Below are 22,908 nucleotides of genomic sequence, written 5' to 3'. Positions count from 1 at the left end.
AAAGAGGTTGCTGACACTCAGGGGTACACCCCTGCTACCTGTCCTCTTGGTAAATTGTTTGTTCCAGTTAATCTCCATCTTAGAGTCCTCAGTGAACATCATGATACGGTGTTGGCTGGATATCCTGGGTATAAGGTCACCGTGGAACAACTTACTCGGCATTGTTGGTGGCCAGGTGCTCATAAGGAGGTTCGGGAGTATGTGGTAGGCTATATGTGCACATTCTAAGACCTCGCATACTCGTCCATCAGGGGCTTTCCAACCGTTGGAGATTCCCAGCAGACCTTGGACTCATTTGTCGGTCGATTTTATTACGGAACTACCTGTGTCTGCAGGGAACACGGTATTCCTGGTGGTGGTGGATAGGTTCATAAAATGTCTCATTTTATTGCATTACCAGCTTTGCCTAATGCCAAATCTCTGGCGCAAATTTTCATCAGGGAAATTATCAGACTGCATTTGATTCCTACTAATATTGTCTCAGATTGGGGGTGCCGCTTATCTCCAAATTCTGGAGGATGTTTTGTACCCATCTGGGGATCCATTTGTCTTTTTCTTCTGCTTTTCACCCACAGTCTAACGGGCAGACTGAATGGGTTAATCAGAATTTAGAGACATATTTCAGATGTTTTGTGTCTGAGAAACAGGATGACTGGGTTACATATTTACCGTTGGCTGAATTTGTGGTAAATAATCATTGTCAGGAATCAACCGTTAAGTCCCCGTTTTTGTGGGCATATGAGTTCCATTCTCAGTTTAGTTCGTTCAATAGAAATCGGCCTTCTGGATTATGGGAGGAAGAACCATTTTCATCCTCCATTTCTACAATATGGCAGGGGGTGACTAATAATTTGTGAAAGATGGGTTCCAAGTATAAGAGTGTGGCTGATCACAGATGTTTGGTGGGTCCGGACCTGTGTGTTGGTGACTGGGTATGGCTGTCCTCGAAGAACATTAAGATGAAGGTTCCATCTTGGAAGCTGGGTCCCAGGCTTATCGATCCTTATAAGATCTTAGCCATCATCAATCTGGTAGCATTCTGCCTTGCTCTGCCACCTACCTTTAGAATCCATTATGTTTTTCACTGTTTGCTTCTCTAGAAGTACGTGGCATCTGCAGTACCTTCGCCACTACCACCTTCTACTGTCATTATCGATGGTAATTGTCACGCCCGCACATACTTACCCGGCTTCTCCCATCCCTCGGCGCGCTCACGATCCTGTCCCACGCCGCTCTGCCTCCTCCTTCGCCGGCTCTCGGCGTCTGGTCTCTTCGCGCATGCGCGGTCGCGTCTCCCCCGTCGCTGAGCCTTCTGGGAGGTCGCGACCCGGTGGCTCCGCCCCAACATGGCGGCGCCCATCGGGTATTTCTTCCCGGCGTCTTCCTAGGTAAGACGCCTTTGCTTTGTAGGTGCACTGTCTGCCGTCAGTGTCCCTATGCCCTAGGCTCCCCTGTACCAGTGTCTTTTCTCAGCCCAGTCCTTGCTTTGTCTCTGTATCCTGCCAGTCCATGTTCCTGCTGTGTCCTGCCAGCCCGTGTTCCTGCTGTATCCTGCCTGTCCGTGTTCCTGCTGTATCCCGCCAGTCCGTGTTCCTGCTGTATTCTGCCAGTCCGTGTTCCTGCTGTATCCTGCCTGTCCGTGTTCCTGCTGTATTCTGCCAGTCCGTGTTCCTGCTGTATCCTGCCAGTCCGTGTTCCTGCTGTATTCTGCCAGTCCGTGTTCCTGCTGTATCCTGCCAGTCCGTGTTCCTGCTGTGTCCTGCCAGCCCGTGTTCCTGCTGTATCCTGCCTGTCCGTGTTCCTGCTGTATCCCGCCAGTCCGTGTTCCTGTTGTATCCTGCCGGTCCGTGTTCCTGCTGAGTCCTGCCGTTCCGTGTTCCAGACATTCTTTCAGTTACGTCTTGTTTTCCTATTATTCCCTGCCATCCTTATAGCCTGTGGTTTCCTTCTTTATTTTGGGTCGTCCCTTTGGCTCTAGCTGTTGTGTCTCCATTCCCCCGAGGTCCTGCTCCTAACACTCCCTGTATAGGGGGTGATTCCATCTGGTCCGCTCGACCCCGGGGGCTCTAGAGTCACGACCCAGAGGGTCCACTCTCGGATTTCTGTCCGAATACTTATAGGAAGCAAAGGCCATGGACCCCACTGGGGCCTCTGCTACGCAAAAAGAGCTACTCTTTTTGCGGGAGAATCAGTCCCGTATGATGTCCTTTATGAAGGCTATGGATTCTCGTTTGTCCACGCTCCAGTCCTCCGATCCTGGCAACGCCGCTCTACTCATTGGCTTACAGCAAGAGTTAGCTCAGCAGCGTGACACCCAGGCCCATATACTTAGTTATATGTCTTCTATTGACGATCGGCTGCTTTCCATCCAGACAGCCGCTTCTACGTCTGCTCCTGCTTCCCACCCTACACCCCGCTTGGCTAAACCGCCTCGGTACAATGGGGATCCTAAGTCCTGCCGAGGATTTCTAAACCAATGCCGTCTTCACTTTGAGCTTCTGCCCCAGCATTACCCGACGGATCGGTCCAAAGTTGCGTTTTTGATTTCCCATCTAGAGGGTGACACCTTGGCATGGGTTAATCCACTCTGGGAGCGAGACGATCCCCTAGTCTCCCGGTTGTCTGAATTTTTGGAGACTTTCCGTCTTGTCTTTGACGAACCTGGACGACTGGCCTCTACAACTGAAGCCCTATTCTCTCTCCATCAGGGATCGTTATCCGTAGGCCAGTACGCTATTCAGTTCCGCACCCTCTCCTCTGACTTGGGCTGGAACAATGAGGCGTTGGTGGGTGCTTTCTGGCGGGGTCTCTCTGGGCGCATAAAGGATGAGTTAGCTGGTCGGGACACCCCTACGGTTTTGGAGGAATTAATTTCCTTAACGACCCGTATTGACCTTCGGTTCCAAGAACGCGCTCGCGAGCGGAGGTCTCTTCGTCCTTCTTCTGCCACCCGTAAGCCACTCAGTCCACAGCCTAGAACCTCCTCTCAGGCGTCCGCAGCGGAACCTATGCAAGTGGACAGTCTTAAAATGTCCGAACAACGTCGTAAAGAGAGGCGCACTCAGGGGTTATGTTTTTACTGCGGAAGTGCTGCTCATTTATTGCGCTCTTGCCCTGAACGTCCGGAAAACTCCTCCGCCTAGGTCAGGTAAGAGAGGCCTCCCTAGGTGTGTGTGATTCCTCTCAACCCCTTACTTTGTCCGTTCTTTTGCATATTGCGGGCAAGGGCGTTTCTCTGGATGCGTATGTGGATTCGGGCGCTGCAGGGAATTTTATTAGGTTGGAAGAGGTTTTGAAATTCTCCGTTCCAGTCAGAACCTTAGAGTCTCCTGTGATTCTAGCATCTGTGGATGGTAAACCTTTACAGGAGACCATTACTCAAGTGACACTTGAGGTGGAACTTCAGGTTGGGGCTCTGCACAAGGAGAGAATTGCATTTTATGTTTTAGCGGGTCTGTCTCATCCTGTGCTCTTAGGTCTTCCTTGGTTACGGAGCCATGAGCCCATTTTAGATTGGCGCAATGGTAATATCTTGCGCTGGGGTGAGCTTTGTCGGGAACGTTGTCTGCTGCCGGTGCGTCCTGTGGGATATTCCTCTAATTCTTCTCCTTCTTCCTTTCCCGCCTTACCCTCTGTCTACAGCGCTTTTTCTGATGTCTTCAACAAGAAGGAGGCTGAGGAGCTTCCGCCTCACCGTCTCTATGATTGTCCCATAGATCTCGTGCCTGGAACTAACCCGCCCAGGGGCAGAATCTATCCTCTCTCTCCTGCTGAGACTCAAGCTATGTCTGAGTACATTCAAGAAAATCTTGCTAAAGGTTTCATCCGCAAGTCTTCTTCTCCGGCCGGAGCAGGGTTTTTTTTCGTGAAGAAGAAAGACGGTTCCTGTCATGATCCCAATGGTAGGGGATCACTAAAGGACAAGCACAGATACAAACAAGCTCTAGGGCGATGGAACCTGAGCTGACCGCGACCCTGAACCTAACACACAAATAAAAGTAGCTGGGGAACGTGCCTACGATGATCCTAGACGTCTCGCTCGAGCCGAAGATCTAACTTCCCCTATTAGAAGAAACACAGACCTCTCTTGCCTCCAGAGAAATACCCCACAGAAATAGCAGCCCCCCACATATAATGACGGTGAAATGAGAGGAAAGCACATACGCAGTATGAAAACAGTTTCAGCAAAATGAGGCCCGCTAAAGCTAGATAGCAGAGGATACAAAAGTGAACTGCGCGGTCAGCGAAATACCCTTCAAAAAACCATCCTGAAATTACTTGAACTCATGTGCCAACTCATGGTACATGAGGAGCAATTTCAGCCCACTAGAGCAACCAGCAGCAAAGAATCACATATCGGCAGGCTGGACTAAAAAACCAAACAAAGCAAAACACCAAAACAGGAAAATCCAAACTTAGCTTGACCAGAAGGTTCTAGGAGCAGGGAGCAGAGGTAACAAGACACACTGGATACATTGATAACCGGCGAGGAAATGCCAGCAAAGCCAGGTTAAATAGGAAACTCCCATATCCTGATGGAACAGGTGGAACCCAGAGACCCAGGAAAGACAAGTCACCCAGTACCATCAGTAACCACCAGAGGGAGCTCAAAAACAGAACTCACAACAGTACCCCCCCCTTGAGGAGGGGTCACCGAACCCTCACGAGAACCACCAGGGCGACCAGGATGAGCCCTATGAAAAGCGCGAACCAAATCATCAGCATGAACATCCGAAGCAACCACCCAAGAATTATCCTCCTGACCATAACCCTTCCACTTGACCAAATACTGGAGTTTCCGTCTGGAAACACGAGAATCCAAGATCTTCTCCACAACATACTCCAATTCTCCCTCCACCAGCACTGGAGCAGGAGGCTCAAGCGAAGGAACAACAGGTACCTCATACTTCCGCAACAACGACCGATGGAACACATTATGAATAGCAAACGATGCCGGGAGATCCAAACGAAACGACACAGGGTTAAGAATTTCCAAGATCCTATAGGGACCGATGAACCGAGGCTTGAACTTAGGAGAAGAGACCTTCATAGGAACAAAACGAGAAGACAACCACACCAAGTCCCCAACAAGAAGTCGAGGACCCACGCGGCGACGGCGATTAGCAAACTGCTGAGCCTTCTCCTGGGACAACTTCAAATTGTCCACCACATGACTCCAAATCCGATGCAACCTATCCACCACCATGTCCACTCCAGGACAATCAGAAGATTCCACCTGACCAGAGGAAAAACGAGGATGAAACCCCGAATTACAAAATAAAGGAGAAACCAAGGTAGCAGAACTAGCCCGATTATTAAGGGCAAACTCGGCCAGCGGCAAAAAGGTAACCCAGTCATCCTGATCAGCAGAAACAAAACACCTTAAATAAGTTTCCAAGGTCTGATTAGTTCGTTCAGTCTGGCCATTCGTCTGAGGATGGAATGCAGACGAAAAGGACAAATCAATGCCCATCTTAGCACAGAACATCCGCCAAAATCTAGACACAAACTGGGATCCCCTGTCAGAAACGATGTTCTCAGGAATCCCATGCAAACGAACCACATTCTGAAAAAACAGAGGGACCAACTCAGAGGAGGAAGGTAACTTAGGCAAGGGTACCAGATGAACCATTTTAGAAAAGCGATCACACACAACCCAGATGACGGACATTTTTTGAGAGACAGGGAGATCCGAAATAAAGTCCATGGAAATGTGCGTCCAAGGCCTCTTCGGGATAGGCAAAGGTGACAACAATCCACTGGCCCGAGAACAGCAAGGCTTAGCCCGAGCACAAACCTCACAAGACTGCACAAAAGAACGCACATCCCTCGACAAGGAAGGCCACCAAAAAGACCTGGCCACCAAGTCTCTAGTACCAAATATTCCAGGATGACCTGCCAACGCAGAAGAATGGACCTCGGAGATGACTCTACTGGTCCAATTATCCGGAACAAACAGTCTCTCAGGCGGACAACGATCAGGTTTACCCGCCTGAAACTCCTGCAAAGCACGTCGCAAGTCTGGGGAGACAGCAGACAAAATCACCCCATCCCTAAGGATACCAGAGGGCTCAGAATTTCCAAGGGAGTCAGGAACAAAACTCCTAGAAAGAGCATCCGCCTTCACATTCTTTGAACCTGGCAGGTATGAAACCACAAAATTGAAATGAGAGAAAAACAGTGACCAACGAGCCTGTCTAGGATTCAGACGCCTGGCAGACTCAAGGTAAATCAAATTTTTGTGATCAGTCAAGACCACCACACGATGTCTAGCACCCTCTAGCCAATGACGCCACTCCTCAAATGCCCACTTCATGGCCAAAAGTTCCCGATTACCAACATCATAATTCCGCTCAGCCGGCGAAAACTTTCTAGAAAAAAACGCGCATGGCTTCATCACTGAGCCATCGGAGCTTCTCTGTGACAAAACCGCCCCCGCTCCAATCTCGGAAGCATCAACCTCAACCTGAAAAGGGAGCGAAACATCTGGCTGACGCAACACAGGAGCAGAAGAAAACCGGCGCTTAAGTTCCTGAAAGGCCTCCACAGCCGCAGGAGACCAATTAGCAACATCAGCACCCTTCTTAGTCAAATCCGTCAAAGGCTTAACAACACTAGAAAAATTAGTTATAAAACGACGATAGAAATTAGCAAAGCCCAAGAACTTCTGTAGACTCTTAAGAGATGTAGGCTGCGTCCAGTCACAAATAGCCTGTACCTTGACGGGATCCATCTCAATAGTAGAAGGGGAAAAAATATACCCCAAGAAAGAAATCTCCTGGACTCCAAAGAGACACTTTGAGCCTTTTACAAACAAGGAATTGGCCCGCAGGACCTGAAACACCTTCCTGACCTGCTGAACATGAGACTCCCAGTCATCAGAAAAAACCAAAATATCATCCAAATACACAATCATAAATTTATCCAGATATTCACGGAAAATATCGTGCATAAAGGACTGGAAGACTGAAGGAGCATTAGAAAGTCCGAAAGGCATTACCAAATACTCAAAATGGCCCTCAGGCGTATTAAATGCGGTTTTCCACTCATCACCTTGCTTTATTCGTATAAGATTATACGCACCCCGAAGATCAATCTTAGTGAACCATTTAGCCCCCTTAATGCGAGCAAACAAATCAGTCAAGAATGGCAAAGGATACTGATATTTTACGGTAATTTTATTCAAAAGACGATAATCTATACAAGGCCTCAAGGAACCATCTTTTTTGGCCACGAAAAAAAAACCTGCTCCCAAAGGGGACAAAGATGGACGGATATGTCCCTTTTCCAAGGACTCCTTAACATAATCCCGCATAGCAGTATGCTCTGGCACTGACAGATTGAACAAACGACCTTTAGGAAATGTACTGCCTGGAATTAAATTTATAGCACAATCGCAATCCCTGTGAGGAGGAAGCGAACTGAGCTTAGGCTCCTCAAAAGCATCCCGATAGTCAGACAAAAACACAGGAATCTCAGAAGGAGTAGATGAAGCGATAGAAATCGGAGGTGCATCATCATGAACCCCCTGACAACCCCAGCTTAACACAGACATCGATTTCCAGTCAAGGACTGGATTATGAGTTTGTAACCATGGCAGACCAAGCACTAGGACATCATGCAAATTATACAGTACCAGGAAGCGAATCACCTCCTGATGAACAGGAGTCATACGCATGGTCACTTGTGTCCAGTACTGAGGTTTATTCATAGCCAAAGGTGTAGAGTCAATTCCCTTCAAAGGAATAGGGACTTCCAGAGGCTCCAGACTAAACCCACAGCGATTGGCAAATGACCAATCCATAAGACTCAGGGCAGCGCCTGAATCCACATAGGCATCGACGGAAATGGATGATAATGAACAAATCAGAGTCACAGACAGAATGAACTTAGACTGTAAAGTACTAATGGCAACAGACTTATCAACCTTTTTTGTGCGTTTAGAGCATGCTGATATAACATGAGCTGAATCACCACAATAAAAGCACAACCTTTTTTTCCGCCTATAATTTTGCCGTTCACTTCTGGACTGAATTCTATCACATTGCATTATCTCAGGTGACGGTTCAGACGACACCGCCAAATGATGCACAGGTTTGCGCTCCCGTAAACGCCGATCAATCTGAATAGCCATAGTCATAGACTCATTCAGACCAGTAGGCGCAGGGAACCCCACCATAACATCTTTAATGGCCTCAGAAAGGCCATCTCTGAACTTTGCAGCCAGGGCGCACTCATTCCACTGAGTAAGCACCGACCACTTCCGAAATTTTTGACAATAAATTTCTGCTTCATCTTGCCCCTGAGAGAGGGCCAACAAAGCTTTTTCAGCCTGAATCTCTTGGTTAGGTTCCTCATAGAGCAAACCCAATGCCAGAAAAAACGCATCCGCATTAAGCAACGCAGGGTCCCCTGGTGCCAATGCAAATGCCCAATCCTGAGGGTCACCCCGCAGGAAAGATATAATAATCTTGACTTGCTGAGCAGGGTCTCCAGAAGAGCGAGATTTCAAAGAAAGAAACAACTTGCAATTGTTCCTAAAATTCAGAAAACGAGATCTATCTCCAGAAAAAAACTCTGGGACAGGAATTCTAGGTTCAGACACAGGAGCATGTACAACAAAATCCTGTATATTTTGAACCTTAGCGGCAAGATTATTCAGGCTGGAAGCCAAACTCTGGACGTCCATGATAAACAGCTGGGATCAGAGCCATTCAAAGATTAAGAGGAGGAGGAAGTAGCCAGGCTGCAATAAGGCTAGGCAGCAAACTCTGAGGGAAAGGGAAAAAAAAAAAAAAAAAACTTCCTCAGACTACTTATCCTCCTACTTCAGCCAATACAATTAACACTTTGTGGGCCGGTTATACTGTCATGATCCCAATGGTAGGGGATCACTAAAGGACAAGCACAGATACAAACAAGCTCTAGGGCGATGGAACCTGAGCTGACCGCGACCCTGAACCTAACACACAAATAAAAGTAGCCGGGGAACGTGCCTACGATGATCCTAGACGTCTCGCTCCAGCCGAAGATCTAACTTCCCCTATTAGAAGAAACACAGACCTCTCTTGCCTCCAGAGAAATACCCCACAGAAATAGCAGCCCCCCACATATAATGACGGTGAAATGAGAGGAAAGCACATACGCAGTATGAAAACAGTTTCAGCAAAATGAGGCCCGCTAAAGCTAGATAGCAGAGGATACAAAAGTGAACTGCGCGGTCAGCGAAATACCCTTCAAAAAACCATCCTGAAATTACTTGAACTCATGTGCCAACTCATGGTACATGAGGAGCAATTTCAGCCCACTAGAGCAACCAGCAGCAAAGAATCACAAATCGGCAGGCTGGACTAAAAAACCAAACAAAGCAAAACACCAAAACAGGAAAATCCAAACTTAGCTTGACCAGAAGGTTCTAGGAGCAGGGAGCAGAGGTAACAAGACACACTGGATACATTGATAACCGGCGAGGAAATTCCAGCAAAGCCAGGTTAAATAGGAAACTCCCATATCCTGATGGAACAGGTGGAACCCAGAGACCCAGGAAAGACAAGTCACCCAGTACCATCAGTAACCACCAGAGGGAGCCCAAAAACAGAACTCACAACAGGTTCCCTCCGTCCCTGTATTGATTATCGAGGCCTAAACAACATCACGGTGAAGAACAAATATCCTCTGCCACTCATTCCGGAACTCTTCGACCGTCTTCGGGGTGCGCAAATCTTTACCAAATTAGATCTACGTGGCGCATACAATCTGGTTCGTATTCGTGCAGGCGATGAGTGGAAGACCGCCTTCAATACTTGTGACGGTCACTACGAATACTTGGTTATGCCGTTTGGTCTCTGCAACTTCCCCGCGGTTTTCCAGGAATTTGTGAACGACGTATTTCGGGATCTTCTCTACCCCTCAGTCGTGGTTTACCTTGACGACATCCTCATCTTCTCTCTGGATCTCTCCACTCACAGGCGAGATGTCCGCCGAGTCCTGCAAAGGCTAAGAGAGAATCATCTGTTCGCTAAGATTGAAAAGTGCGTCTTTGAACAGTCCTCTCTTCCCTTCCTTGGGTATATTGTCTCAAGATCTGGCTTAGAGATGGATCCAGAGAAGGTTTCTGCTGTCCTGAATTGGCCTCGTCCTCTTGGAACAAAAGCAATCCAACGTTTTCTTGGCTTTGCCAACTATTATAGACAATTTATTCCTCATTTTTCTTCCATGACCAAGCCTATCTCTGCCCTAGTTCGCAAGGGAGTCAATTCCAGCCTTTGGACCCCTGAGGCTGAAGAGTCTTTTTTGTCCCTTAAACAAAGTTTCGCTACGGCCCCTGTGCTTCATCGTCCTGATGCTAATAGACCGTTTGTCCTTGAGGTCGACGCATCTTCTATTGGAGCTGGAGCAGTACTTTTGCAAAGATCTTCGTCCGGACGTTTGGTGACCTGTGGTTTCTTTTCTAAAACTTTTTCCGCTCCTGAGCGTAACTACTCTATAGGGGATAAAGAGCTATTGGCTATCAAGCTAGCCTTGGAAGAATGGCGTTATCTTCTTGAAGGGTCTCTTCATCCATTCATCATTTACACTGACCACAAGAATCTGGCCTATATTCAGTCTGCCCAAAGACTAAATCCACGACAAGCCAGATGGTCTTTATTCTTCGGACGATTTGAGTTTGAACTTCATTTCCGACCTGGAAATAAGAATGTCAAAGCAGATGCTCTTTCGAGATCCTTTCAACCTCAGGACATGTAGGATTCTCCGGCTCACATCATTGATCCTGCGAGGATCGTCACTCTTGCTCCTCTAAGAGTGATTCCTATTCCTCCTGGCAAGACTCTTGTGGCTAATCAAGACAAGGAGAGAGTTTTACGTTGGGGTCACTCCTCCAAAATTGCAGGACATGTAGGAGTCAAGAAGACACTGTCTCTTATCTCTCGGCACTACTGGTGGCCATCTCTCCGTCAAGACGTCACCAAATTCATCGCTTCTTGTCCTTCTTGTGCTGAAAATAAAGTCCCTAGGCAGCTTCCCTCCGGTCTCCTGCATCCTCTGCCTGTGCCTTCCGTTCCATGGAGTCATATCGCTATGGACTTCATCACTGATCTACCTTCTTCCTTGAATTGCTCTGTCATCTTGGTTGTTGTAGATCGGTTCTCTAAAATGGCTCACTTCATCGCTTTGCCTGGTCTGCCTTCCGCTCCTGAGTTGGCAAAGATCTTTTTACACCACGTCTTCCGTCTTCATGGTTTTCCACATCATATTGTCTCAGACCATGGAGTACAATTTACCTCACGTTTTTGGAGAGCTCTCTGCAGTCTATTAAAGGTTAACTTGGACTTCTCTTCCGCCTATCACCCTCAGTCCAACGGACAGGTGGAGCGAGTTAATCAAGTTCTGACTACATATCTGCGACACTTCACCAATGCACACCAAGATGACTGGGTCTCTCTTCTCCCTTGGGCTGAATTCTCTTACAACAATCTTCCCAGCGAGTCTTCCTCCAAATCTCCCTTTTTCGTAGTCTATGGTCAACATCCGAACATTCCTCTTCCTGTTTCTCTTTACTCGGGGGTACCAGCAGCGGATTTCTTGTCCCGGGAATTCTCTACGATTTGGAATGAGACCAAAGTGGCTCTTGAGAAAGCTAGCCTTAATATGAAAAGGTTTGCTGACAAGAAGCGTTTGGATGCTCCGCCATATTCTCCGGGTGATAAAGTTTGGCTCTCCTCTCGCTATATCAAGCTTAAAATTCCCTCTTACAAACTGGGTCCTCGCTACATTGGTCCTTTTCCTATCTTGAGTCGCATTAATGATGTCTCTTATAAGTTGAAGCTACCTGCCTCTTTGCGCATCCCCAATGCCTTCCATGTGTCTCTTCTTAAACCCGCAGTCTTTAATTGTTTTCACTCCGCTACCTCTTCCTCTCCTCAGCTCTGTACTTCTGATGGAATCTTTAATGTTAAAGATATTCTTGCCAAAAAAGTAGTTAGGGGTAAAACTTATTTTTTGATTGATTGGGAGGGATTTGGCCCTGAGGAGAGGTCCTGGGAGCCCCGAGAGAACATCAACGCTCCCCTTATCATGAAAAGATTCCTTTCTAGCCTTAAAAGGAGGGGGACTAAGGAGGGGGGTACTGTCACGCCCGCACATACTTACCCAGCTTCTCCCATCCCTCGGCGCGCTCACGATCCTGTCCCGCGCCGCTCTGCCTCCTCCTTCGCCGGCTCTCGGCGTCTGGTCTCTTCGCGCATGCGCGGTCGCGTCTCCCCCGTCGCTGAGCCTTCTGGGAGGTCGCGACCCGGTGGCTCCGCCCCAACATGGCGGCGCCCATCGGGTATTTCTTCCCGGCGTCTTCCTAGGTAAGACGCCTTTGCTTTGTAGGTGCACTGTCTGCCGTCAGTGTCCCTATGCCCTAGGCACCCCTGTACCAGTGTCTTTTCTCAGCCCAGTCCTTGCTTTGTCTCTGTATCCTGCCAGTCCGTGTTCCTGCTGTGTCCTGCCAGCCCGTGTTCCTGCTGTATCCTGCCTGTCCGTGTTCCTGCTGTATCCCGCCAGTCCGTGTTCCTGCTGTATTCTGCCAGTCCGTGTTCCTGCTGTATCCTGCCTGTCCGTGTTCCTGCTGTATTCTGCCAGTCCGTGTTCCTGCTGTATCCTGCCAGTCCGTGTTCCTGCTGTGTCCTGCCAGCCCGTGTTCCTGCTGTATCCTGCCTGTCCGTGTTCCTGCTGTATCCCGCCAGTCCGTGTTCCTGTTGTATCCTGCCGGTCCGTGTTCCTGCTGAGTCCTGCCGTTCCGTGTTCCAGACATTCTTTCAGTTAAGTCTTGTTTTCCTATTATTCCCTGCCATCCTTATAGCCTGTGGTTTCCTTCTTTATTTTGGGTCGTCCCTTTGGCTCTAGCTGTTGTGTCTCCATTCCCCCGAGGTCCTGCTCCTAACACTCCCTATATAGGGGGTGATTCCATCTGGTCCGCTCGACCCCGGGGGCTCTAGAGTCACGACCCAGAGGGTCCACTCTCGGATTTCTGTCCGAATACTTACAGTAATCTGGAGTTCCAGATAGCAAAGGTCTTAGACTCTCGTCTTGTTCATCAGTCTCTTCAATATATGGTACACTGGAAGGGGTATGGTCCTAAGAAGAGGATGTGGGTACCAGCATCTAATGTTCATGCGGCCAGACTGGTTTGGGCCTTTCATGTTGCACATCCAGATAAACCGGGCTCTGAGGTTCCGGAGGTCCCTAATAGAAGAGGGGATACTGTCACAGGGTTACCACAACAGAGCGGAGCCAGAAGACCACAGCATATGGTGCCTCTTACTCCACCGCTGAGAAGAAGAACTTCTCCAGTGTATTAAACGTGTTTGTTTCTTTTCAGCAGAACAGGGGTTAATTGGCTATGTTGGAGATTCCTGCATTCAGAGTTAGCATTAGCTACATAGACCTGGAGTGAGAGGAGCTGGTGTGGAAAGAGAGCTGGAGGAGTTTATTAGAGACTGCTGCTTGGTTTGTACTCTTGGAAATTCCTTATCCTTTCCATCTTACTTCCCCCTCCCTACACACAATACCTTTGTTATATGTGAGTGTATATTTTGCGTGTGTGGAGTTTTCTTTATACCCTTTTCTCTGTCCCCCCTGTCTGTCAGGTTGGTGTGCTGCAGTACAGAGTACAGGCAAGGGCGGAGGCCCCGGCATCTTCGCCATCTGAAGTATCCTGGGGAACAGGGCGAGCTAGGGTGCCCCCTAGTGTTAGGGCCAGAAAAGGTGCCCCCTGGTCCCTTGTCACTTGCCAGTTGAATTGTGACATATATCATGAGTATGTGGATGTATGTGACAAGAAGAACGCTGACCAACTTCCCCTGCACCATCCATACGATTGTCCAATTGAACTGTTGCCCGGAGCAGTAATACCCTTTGGTAAGATCTCCCCTCTGGCAGGGTCCTAGCTAAAAGCTTTTTGAGCTTGTGGAGTTTCCAATCTCTCAAAGGAAGAATACCATTCTAGTGGTGGTGGATCATTTAACAAAGGCAGCTCATTTTATTCCCTGTGTCTGCTTAACCACTTCTAAACAGACATGAAATTTAATGATCCACGGATTGCACGGAGTACGAGATTAGGTAATTTCTGATCTAGGGGTGCAATTCACTTCAAAGTTTTGGCAGAATTTCTGTGCTGCATTGGATATTAAAATAAACCTTTCTTCTGCTTTTCATCCCCAGACTAATGGACAGACTGAACAGACCAACCAGACTCTGGAGTAGTATCTCCGCTGCTTTATCTGCCACCTACAGGATGATTGGGTGCATCTACTTCCACTGGCTGAATTCTCTTATAATAACTCTCAGAACGCTTCCACTGAACAGTCTCCTTTTCACGCCAATCTGGGTTATCATCCTAACATCCTTCCTTGTTTTCCCATAGATTCGCCTTTGCCGGCTGTGACCGACAGAATCGCTTTTCTACAACGGAATGTTGATATTCTAAAGGAGAATCTGGACTTGGCCCAGGAAAAGTATAAGAAAGCAGCTGATAAGTTTTGCAAACCTGCACCAGCCTTCAAGGTAGGAGACTTGGTCTCGATGTCTACTAGAAACCTTAAGTTGAGAATCCAATCATCCAAATTGGGACATAAGTACATTGGACCCTATAAAACCAGTAAGACTGTAAGTGTCATTTCTTGTTGTCTTCAACTACCCAGAACTATGAGAATTTACCCTGATTTTCACATTTCCCTACTAAAGGCAGCAGCAGCACCCAATATGTTCCCTGGAAGTTCTTCTCTCCAGCTTGATGCAGTGCTCATTGATAGGAGGAATTTGTGGTTGAAAGGATCCTGGATTCCAGGTTGCATAGAAATCAGCTACAATATTTTATTAAATGTCAGGTCTACTCAGTTGAAGACAACTCATGAGAACCAGCTAATAATATTAATGCCCCTCGCCTACTCTGCTAGTTCCATCAGAGGTACCCAGAAAAGCCTGGTCTGAGGTCATCCAGAGGCTGTCCCTATGAAGGGGAGTAATGTAAGGTTATCAGTCAATTTGTTAGTCAGTCCATAACAAATTGTCTCCGGTCTCAATATTGAACTTCTTGCAAAGCAAAAAAAAAATCCCTTATTAATTTTATCTTGGAGGATCTAGCGGGTCTACAACACCCATTACCATTTGCTATCATATAACTTTGCCAGGGGAGGAAATTCACAACTTTTGATTGCTTTTGTTATTGGGATAAGACCCTACAGCGATATTGTTTTTTCCAGCTCCATTCTTTATCATTGTTCATAAAATGTATCATATTGTACAATACATGCCTGTATATAGTTATTAAGGTTGAAGGAAGACTTTAAGTCCATCTAGTTCAACCCATAGCCTAACCTAACATGCCCTAACATGTTGATCCAGAGGAAGGCAAAAAAAAAACCATGTGGCAAATAATAAGCTCCACATTGGGGAAAAAAATTCCTTCCCGACTCCACATACGGCAATAAAACTAGTTTCCTGGATCAACGTCCTATCAAGGAATCTAGTGTATATACCCTGCAACATTATACTTTTCAAGAAAGGTATCCAGTCCCCTCTTAAATTTAAGTAATGAATCACTCATTACAACATCATACTGCAGAGAGTTCCATAGTCTCACTGCTCTTACAGTAAAGAATCCGCGTCTGTTATTATGCCTAAACCTTTTTTCCTCCAGGCGTAGAGGATGCCCCCTTGTCCCTGTCTCAGGTCTATGATTAAAAAGATCATCAGAAAGGTCTTTGTACTGTTCCCTCATATATTTATACATTAACATAAGATCACCCCTTAGCCTCCGTTTTTCCAAACTAAATAGCCCCAAGTGTAATAACCTATCTTGGTATTGCAGACCCCCCAGTCCTCTAATAACCTTGGTCGCTCTTCTCTGCACCCGCTCCAGTTCAGCTATGTCTTTCTTAAACACCGGAGACCAGAACTGTGCACAGTATTCTAAGTGTGGTCGCACCAGTGACTTGTATAGAGGTAAAATTATGTTCTCCTCATGAGCATCTATGCCTCTTTTAATGCATCCCATTATTTTATTTGTCTTTGTAGCAGCTGCCTGACACTGGCCACTAAATGTGAGTTTGTCATCCACCCATATTCCCAGGTCTTTTTCATTGACGGTTTTGCCCAGAGTTTTAGAATTAAGCACACAATTATACATCTTATTACTTCTACCCAAGTGCATGACCTTACATTTATCCCCATTAAAGCTCATTTGCCATTTATCAGCCCAAGCTTCTAGTTTACATAAATCATCCTGTAATATAAACTTGTCCTCCCCTGTATTGATTACCCCGCAGAGTTTAGTGTCATCTGCAAATTTTGAAATTCTGCTCTGAATGCCCCCTACAAGGTCATTAATAAAAATGTTAAAAAGAAGAGGGCCCAATACTGACCCCTGTGATACCCCACTGCTAACCGCTACCCAGTCCGAGTGTGCTCCATTAATTACCACCCTTTGTTTCCTATCCCTGAGCCAGCTCTCAACCCACTTACACATATTTTCCCCTATCCCCATTATTCTCATTTTATGTATCAACCTTTTGTGTGGCACCGTATCAAAAGCTTTTGAAAAGTCCATATACACTACATCCACTGGGTTCCTTGGTCCAGTCCGGAACTTACCTCTTCATAGAAGCTGGTCAGATTAGTCTGACATGAACAGTCCCTAGTAAACCCGTGCTGATATTGGGTCATGAGGTTATTCCTCTTCAGATACTCCAGTATAGCATCCCTTAGAATGCCCTCCTGGATTTTACCCACAGTAGAGGTTAAGCTTACTGGCCTATAATTTCCGAGTTCAGTTTTTGTCCCCTTTTTGAATATTGGCACAACATTTGCTATACGCCAGTCCTGTGGTACAGACCCTGTTATTATGGAGTCTTTAAAGATTAAAAATAATGGTCTATCAATGACTGTACTTAATTCCTGCCTTTATCTGTGAAGAAGGCTTGTAAAGAAAATTTCATCATACATTTATCTTTTCAGTCATAAATACCCACAATGCTTTGTGTTTGTACAATTTATTGTATTAGAATTGAACATTGAGAGTAATAACCAGAATGTATATTACTGGTTAAAGTCCAATAATTCAGCAACATTATTAAATCTTGCAGCAAATTTTAACTTATCTGATCTAGACAATTAAATGCTAAGCTCCAGATGAAATGTTTGCTTGTTCTATTAATTAACCTTGCTTGTTCTATTAATTAACTTTTAAGAGGTTGTCACCTACTTTACTAGTCATATTTGATGTGTCACGTTGGTTTAAAGCACCACTCCAGTGTGATTTTTTTTAGCTCTGAAGTGGCGCATTAAATGTAAGCACCCTGCCCCCATTCTTATACTCACCTTCCAGCAGCTTCAGCTTTTACTGACATCACTCTGGTCCTGCAGTGCCATCTCATGCCCATAACTTCTGACTCATTGGAAGTCTGAAGTTACGTTAAAAAGAGCTCGATGCAAGTCTATGAAAACCAGAAAGAGGCTCTCATAGAAATGTTTTGAAAAGTGACATCTGGCGCGCTCCATGAAACACTGGACATGCCGGCAGGTCACTTTTCGCCTTAGAGTGACGGACGCAATGGTAGAAAAGGATGAATACGACGGTAGGTGAGTATGAGACCGAAGGCAGGGGAATGACATTTAAAGGACTACTCCAGTGGTGCAATAAAAGAAAACACTGGAGTGGTGCTCTAAAGAAAAGTTTCACTCCACCACATGCTGTACTCTATTCCCCTCCAGTTTGTTGGAATCAATATCTGGAAGGTCATGAGGTACAAAATGGAATATTCTTTAACGATGGAAGGAAACAGCTCCAGCCAAACAGCAACCACTAATAGCCTACATATGTCAAGTGAAGCCACTACTAGATGTAGATGCCAACAGACCAGAGAGTGATGCAACAGTGAGTGCGGAGGAGCGGCGCCTGTATGGGAGGGGAGTATATACCGTATAGATGTTTTATAACCCTCCTGAACACATTATGTATAACTTGTAAAATTGGGAACAGCTAATGCTAATGCAGTGAAGGCATTAGCAGAATCTATCATATAAAACCACTTTTAACAATTAGACATCCGTATTATAAGTAGCACATACTGTAGTAGATTTAGCTTAAGACCCCTATGGTTTACACTGCAACCTTAAATCTATATTTATATGATTAAAAAAGATAAAATAACTAAACTAAAAGCAATTAAACCACTAATAAGATGATTATAAGCCTTTAGCTGTAGAAGTTTTGACTTATTATGGGAGTGTCTCGGGTTCCGGTTCTTGGATCGAAATACAAATTCTTAATAGTGAGTAACTGCACATAGTGAAAGGGTTAATGCAAATGACGGAAGCTGCAGATACTTCAACCAAAAATACGTTCGTTGCGATGACGTCCCCCAGTTCTAAGCTTCCCTGACTTTTTGGGCGACGATGAACACCACTTTCTCATGGTCTACAATGCCAGAGTCCATTAATTTTTCCAGATTCTCATAATGTTTTATTTCAAACCCTTCTTCACTTATCACTTTCCTATAGAAACTCTCATCACAGGGTAACAAGTGAAACTTGTCTTTTCCAATTTTAAAATAGGAAGAATTAACATCTGCATAACATAACAGATGTCCCCCGATTTTGACTAATTTGTTGAGTTTCCTTAGGTTTCTTCTGAAATCCTCGTGGTCTTTGCTGATCGTTTCTAAACCCCATACACTCGTGGCACAGTCAAATTTTGGTAGTGAATTCAGAAGGTCGTCACTGCAGAGGTCCAATTTTAAAATCTCCTTTATTTTTCCTCTTAGACTTTCCTCTTCTTCTTTCCACCCATCGCTGTAAAAAGCAAACTTTTCACAGCATCAGTGATTAGCGCTTAATTAAAGACAATTCAAATACCCCTGGAATCTTATGTGCAGAAACTCTCTTGTGACCCCCAGAAGACATCAATAACTCATTCATTGCCCATCTGTATGTTTATTTATAAACCTTGTCAAATATAAACCACAGAAATATAAATTATACTTCATACTGGACCTGCTTAATTGTTTTAACTCCATAAAGAATTTTGAAGTTTGAGCCCAGTCAAAGGCCTTGGGATCTTTGTTTTTCCACAGTTCAAACTCTTTAATGGTGGCATCGTTAACTTTTAGTATTGAAATTTCTTCGAAGAACTCACAGACTGAAATGAGGTGCATGATAATTGGACCAACACTGAAGTCTATCAAGGTTTTACCACTCACCAAACCTGTGAACAAAGAAAATTTAAGTTTAAAATTTACCAATTTTCTACATTATTCCACAAAACTTCATCTATCTTATGCTGTATATTTTGTATCTACCAATTATTTTGGATTTTATTGCTTCCTATTACCAGTATGGAGACAAAAAACTCACTTTGTCTCAAAATTCATAATGATGATCAAATTTACCTTTCAGCTTTGACTGAAAGTTAATAAATCATAGGCTGCACATGAGTCAACAGTGTGGTGCAGCATAAAAAGGCAAACACAGTTCTGGGCTGTATTAACGGAAGCATAGAGTCTAGATCATGTGAAAAATATGTAGAATTTAGAATCCTCAGTAGTGTTGAGCATTCTGATACCGCAAGTATCGGGTATCGGCCGATATTTGCGGTATCGGAATTCCGATACCGAATTCCGATACTTCCCGCGTATCGGATACCGGAATCGGAAGTTCCCAGAATTCAAACTGAACGCAGCAGCCAATGAGGAATGATTGGAAGTGTGGGCACATCCTGTTTAGCATGGTGGGCATGTAAGTACTGGCAAGGCTTGGATTGGCTGCTGAAATGATGTCACTCTGCACTATAAAAAACGCTGCCGCCATTTTGCGCTCACTCTGCTGTGATTTCAGTTAGGGACAGGATGCTGTGTTCTAACTGAGGGCCAGTCGAGCTAGCTAATTGCTTTATTTTCCTTTCCAAAGGCTAATTTAGCAAAACGCTGTGTGTTCTTCACTGTTCACCTTGCTCTTGCCTTGCAGCGCTGTTTTAACAGCGTTCTGCAAGGTCTCTGTGTGTGTGTGTATGCAGCTCACTCTGTAGTCTGTGTGCAGCCATATACCCGGTTGTATTCAGCTCAGGGGGGGTTCACACTGCCTCACACAGTTGTCCTTTTTTGCTCTTAGTGCAGCCTGCTGCACATTTTTTCTCAAATTTCCTATTAGTGTTTTTCCACCAGTCTCCAGCTCTATTGTGGAAAAACACTACATAGGATAACCTAGAGGGGGGTTTTTGGGCCTTGCAGCGCCGTTTACGGCTGTCTGCACGGTCTCCGTGTGAGCCCAGCTCGCCCTGTAGTCTGTGTGCAGCCATAGCCGGTTGGATTCAGCTCAGGGTTCGTTACTGGCTCATACCTTGAGAAAAATTTTACTTTTTTTCAAATAGTACAGCCTGTTTAAAATTTGAAAAAAAAAATTCCTATTAGTGTCTTTCCACTCGTATCCAGCTAAATAGTGGAAAAACACTATATAGGATAACCTAGAGGAGGGTTTTTTGGCCTTGCAGCGCCGTTTACGGCTGTCTGCACGGTCTCCGTGTGAGCCCAGCTCGCCCTGTAGTCTGTGTGCAGCCATAGCCGGTTGGATTCAGCTCAGGGTTCGTTACTGGCTCATACCTAGAGAAAAATTTTACTTTTTTTCAAATAGTGCAGCCTGTTTAAAATTTGAAAAACAAAAATTCCTATTAGTGTCTTTCCACTCGTATCCAGCTAAATAGTGGAAAAACACTATATAGGATAACCTAGAGGAGGGTTTTTTGGCCTTGCAGCGCCGTTTACGGCTGTCTGCACGGTCTCTGTGTGAGTGCAGCTCGCCCTGTAGTCTGTGTGCAGCCATAGCCGGTTGGATTCAGCTCAGGGTGCGTTACTGCCTCATACCTTGAAAAACAATTTCCTTTTTTTCAAATAGTGCAGCCAGTTTAAAATTTGAAAAAAAAATTCCTATTAGTGTCTTTCCACTCGTATCCAGCTAAATAGTGGAAAAACACTATATAGGATAACCTAGAGGAGGTTTTTTTGGCCTTGCAGCGCCGTTTACGGCTGTCTGCACGGTCTCCGTGTGAGCCCAGCTCGCCCTGTAGTCTGTGTGCAGCCATAGCCGGTTGGATTCAGCTCAGGGTTCGTTACTGCCTCATACCTTGAGAAAAATTTTACTTTTTTTCAAATAGTGCAGCCTGTTTAAAATTTGAAAAAAAAAATTCCTATTAGTGTCTTTCCACTCGTATCCAGCTAAATAGTGGAAAAACACTATATAGGATAACCTAGAGGAGGGTTTGTTGGCCTTGCAGCGCCGTTTACGGCTGTCTGCACGGTCTCTGTGTGAGCGCAGCTCGCCCTGTAGTCTGTGTGCAGCCATAGCCGGTTGGATTCAGCTCAGGGTGCGTTACTGCCTCATACCTTGAAAAACAATTTCCTTTTTTTCAAATAGTGCAGCCAGTTTAAAATTTGAAAAAAAAAATTCCTATTAGTGTCTTTCCACTCGTATCCAGCTAAATAGTGGAAAAACACTATATAGGATAACCGAGAGGAGGGTTTTTTGGCCTTGCAGCGCCGTTTACGGCTGTCTACACGGTCTCTGTGTGAGTGCAGCTCGCCCTGTAGTCTGTGTGCAGCCATAGCCGGTTGGATTCAGCTCAGGGTGCGTTACTGCCTCATACCTTGAAAAACAATTTCCTTTTTTTCAAATAGTGCAGCCAGTTTAAAATTTGAAAAAAAAATTCCTATTAGTGTCTTTCCACTCGTATCCAGCTAAATAGTGGAAAAACACTATATAGGATAACCTAGAGGAGGTTTTTTTGGCCTTGCAGCGCCGTTTACGGCTGTCTGCACGGTCTCCGTGTGAGCCCAGCTCGCCCTGTAGTCTGTGTGCAGCCATAGCCGGTTGGATTCAGCTCAGGGTTCGTTACTGCCTCATACCTTGAGAAAAATTTTACTTTTTTTCAAATAGTGCAGCCTGTTTAAAATTTGAAAAAAAAAATTCCTATTAGTGTCTTTCCACTCGTATCCAGCTAAATAGTGGAAAAACACTATATAGGATAACCTAGAGGAGGGTTTGTTGGCCTTGCAGCGCCGTTTACGGCTGTCTGCACGGTCTCTGTGTGAGCGCAGCTCGCCCTGTAGTCTGTGTGCAGCCATAGCCGGTTGGATTCAGCTCAGGGTGCGTTACTGCCTCATACCTTGAAAAACAATTTCCTTTTTTTCAAATAGTGCAGCCAGTTTAAAATTTGAAAAAAAAAATTCCTATTAGTGTCTTTCCACTCGTATCCAGCTAAATAGTGGAAAAACACTATATAGGATAACCGAGAGGAGGGTTTTTTGGCCTTGCAGCGCCGTTTACGGCTGTCTACACGGTCTCCGTGTGATTTAAACTAGCTCTGTAGCCCGATCTGCACCAAAAAAAAAGTTAAGTTCACCAAACACAACTTAACACTTGTGTAGGCCACATTTGAAAAATAATAAAGTTTAGTCCACAATTTACAACATTAGTGTTTCTTACACCTGTTAGGAGGAGCATTTCAGGAATAAGCACACTAAGGCCTTAGTACTTTTCTGCTTATCTTTATCTGTCAACCAAGATGAAGAGGGCAGGGAGTAAGGCACGTGGGCGTGGGCGCGGAGCAGGGAGAGGAGCAGGGAGAGGACGTGGTGATTCTGTGCCTGCTGCGGGCGCCGGTGACTCGTCGTCACTCAGTTTCAGCAGGGAACAGTCCTTCATGCGCAGCTTTGTCGGAGAGCGCCGTGCACCGCTGCTACGTGAAGACCAAATTGAAGCCGTTGTCGGGTGGATGGCAGCTAACGCCTCGGCATCGACTTCAGTTAGTGCCACATCCTCTCAGGCACAGAGCACTGGAGAGCAGCCATCTGTCTCTTCACCACCTGCCATATT

The 22,908-nt window shown here is 45.7% G+C and overlaps 1 protein-coding gene across 2 annotated transcripts in view; it reads right to left on the bottom strand.

The window, feature by feature from the left end:
• LOC138657286 (indolethylamine N-methyltransferase-like) overlaps window positions 1-22,908 on the bottom strand; it is a 115,741-nt gene that overhangs the window by 48,709 nt on the left and 44,124 nt on the right. Inside the window, exons 3-4 of one of the 2 annotated variants that reach the window (XM_069744969.1) lie at window positions 19,039-19,249; window positions 17,101-18,837 (exon numbers count right to left, since the gene is read on the bottom strand). The exons of the other annotated variant lie outside the window; for it this stretch is intronic. Coding sequence (XP_069601070.1) covers window positions 18,414-18,837; window positions 19,039-19,249 — 635 coding nt within the window. The 3' untranslated portion in view covers window positions 17,101-18,413. Of the gene's footprint in view, window positions 1-17,100; window positions 18,838-19,038; window positions 19,250-22,908 lie in introns of those variants that run through there. 2 annotated transcript variants of the gene reach the window in all.

This window comes from Ranitomeya imitator, chromosome 1, assembly GCF_032444005.1.
Source record: "Ranitomeya imitator isolate aRanImi1 chromosome 1, aRanImi1.pri, whole genome shotgun sequence".
NCBI classification, from domain to species: domain Eukaryota; kingdom Metazoa; phylum Chordata; class Amphibia; order Anura; family Dendrobatidae; genus Ranitomeya; species Ranitomeya imitator.
This window is presented reverse-complemented; position numbering and strand designations above follow the sequence as displayed.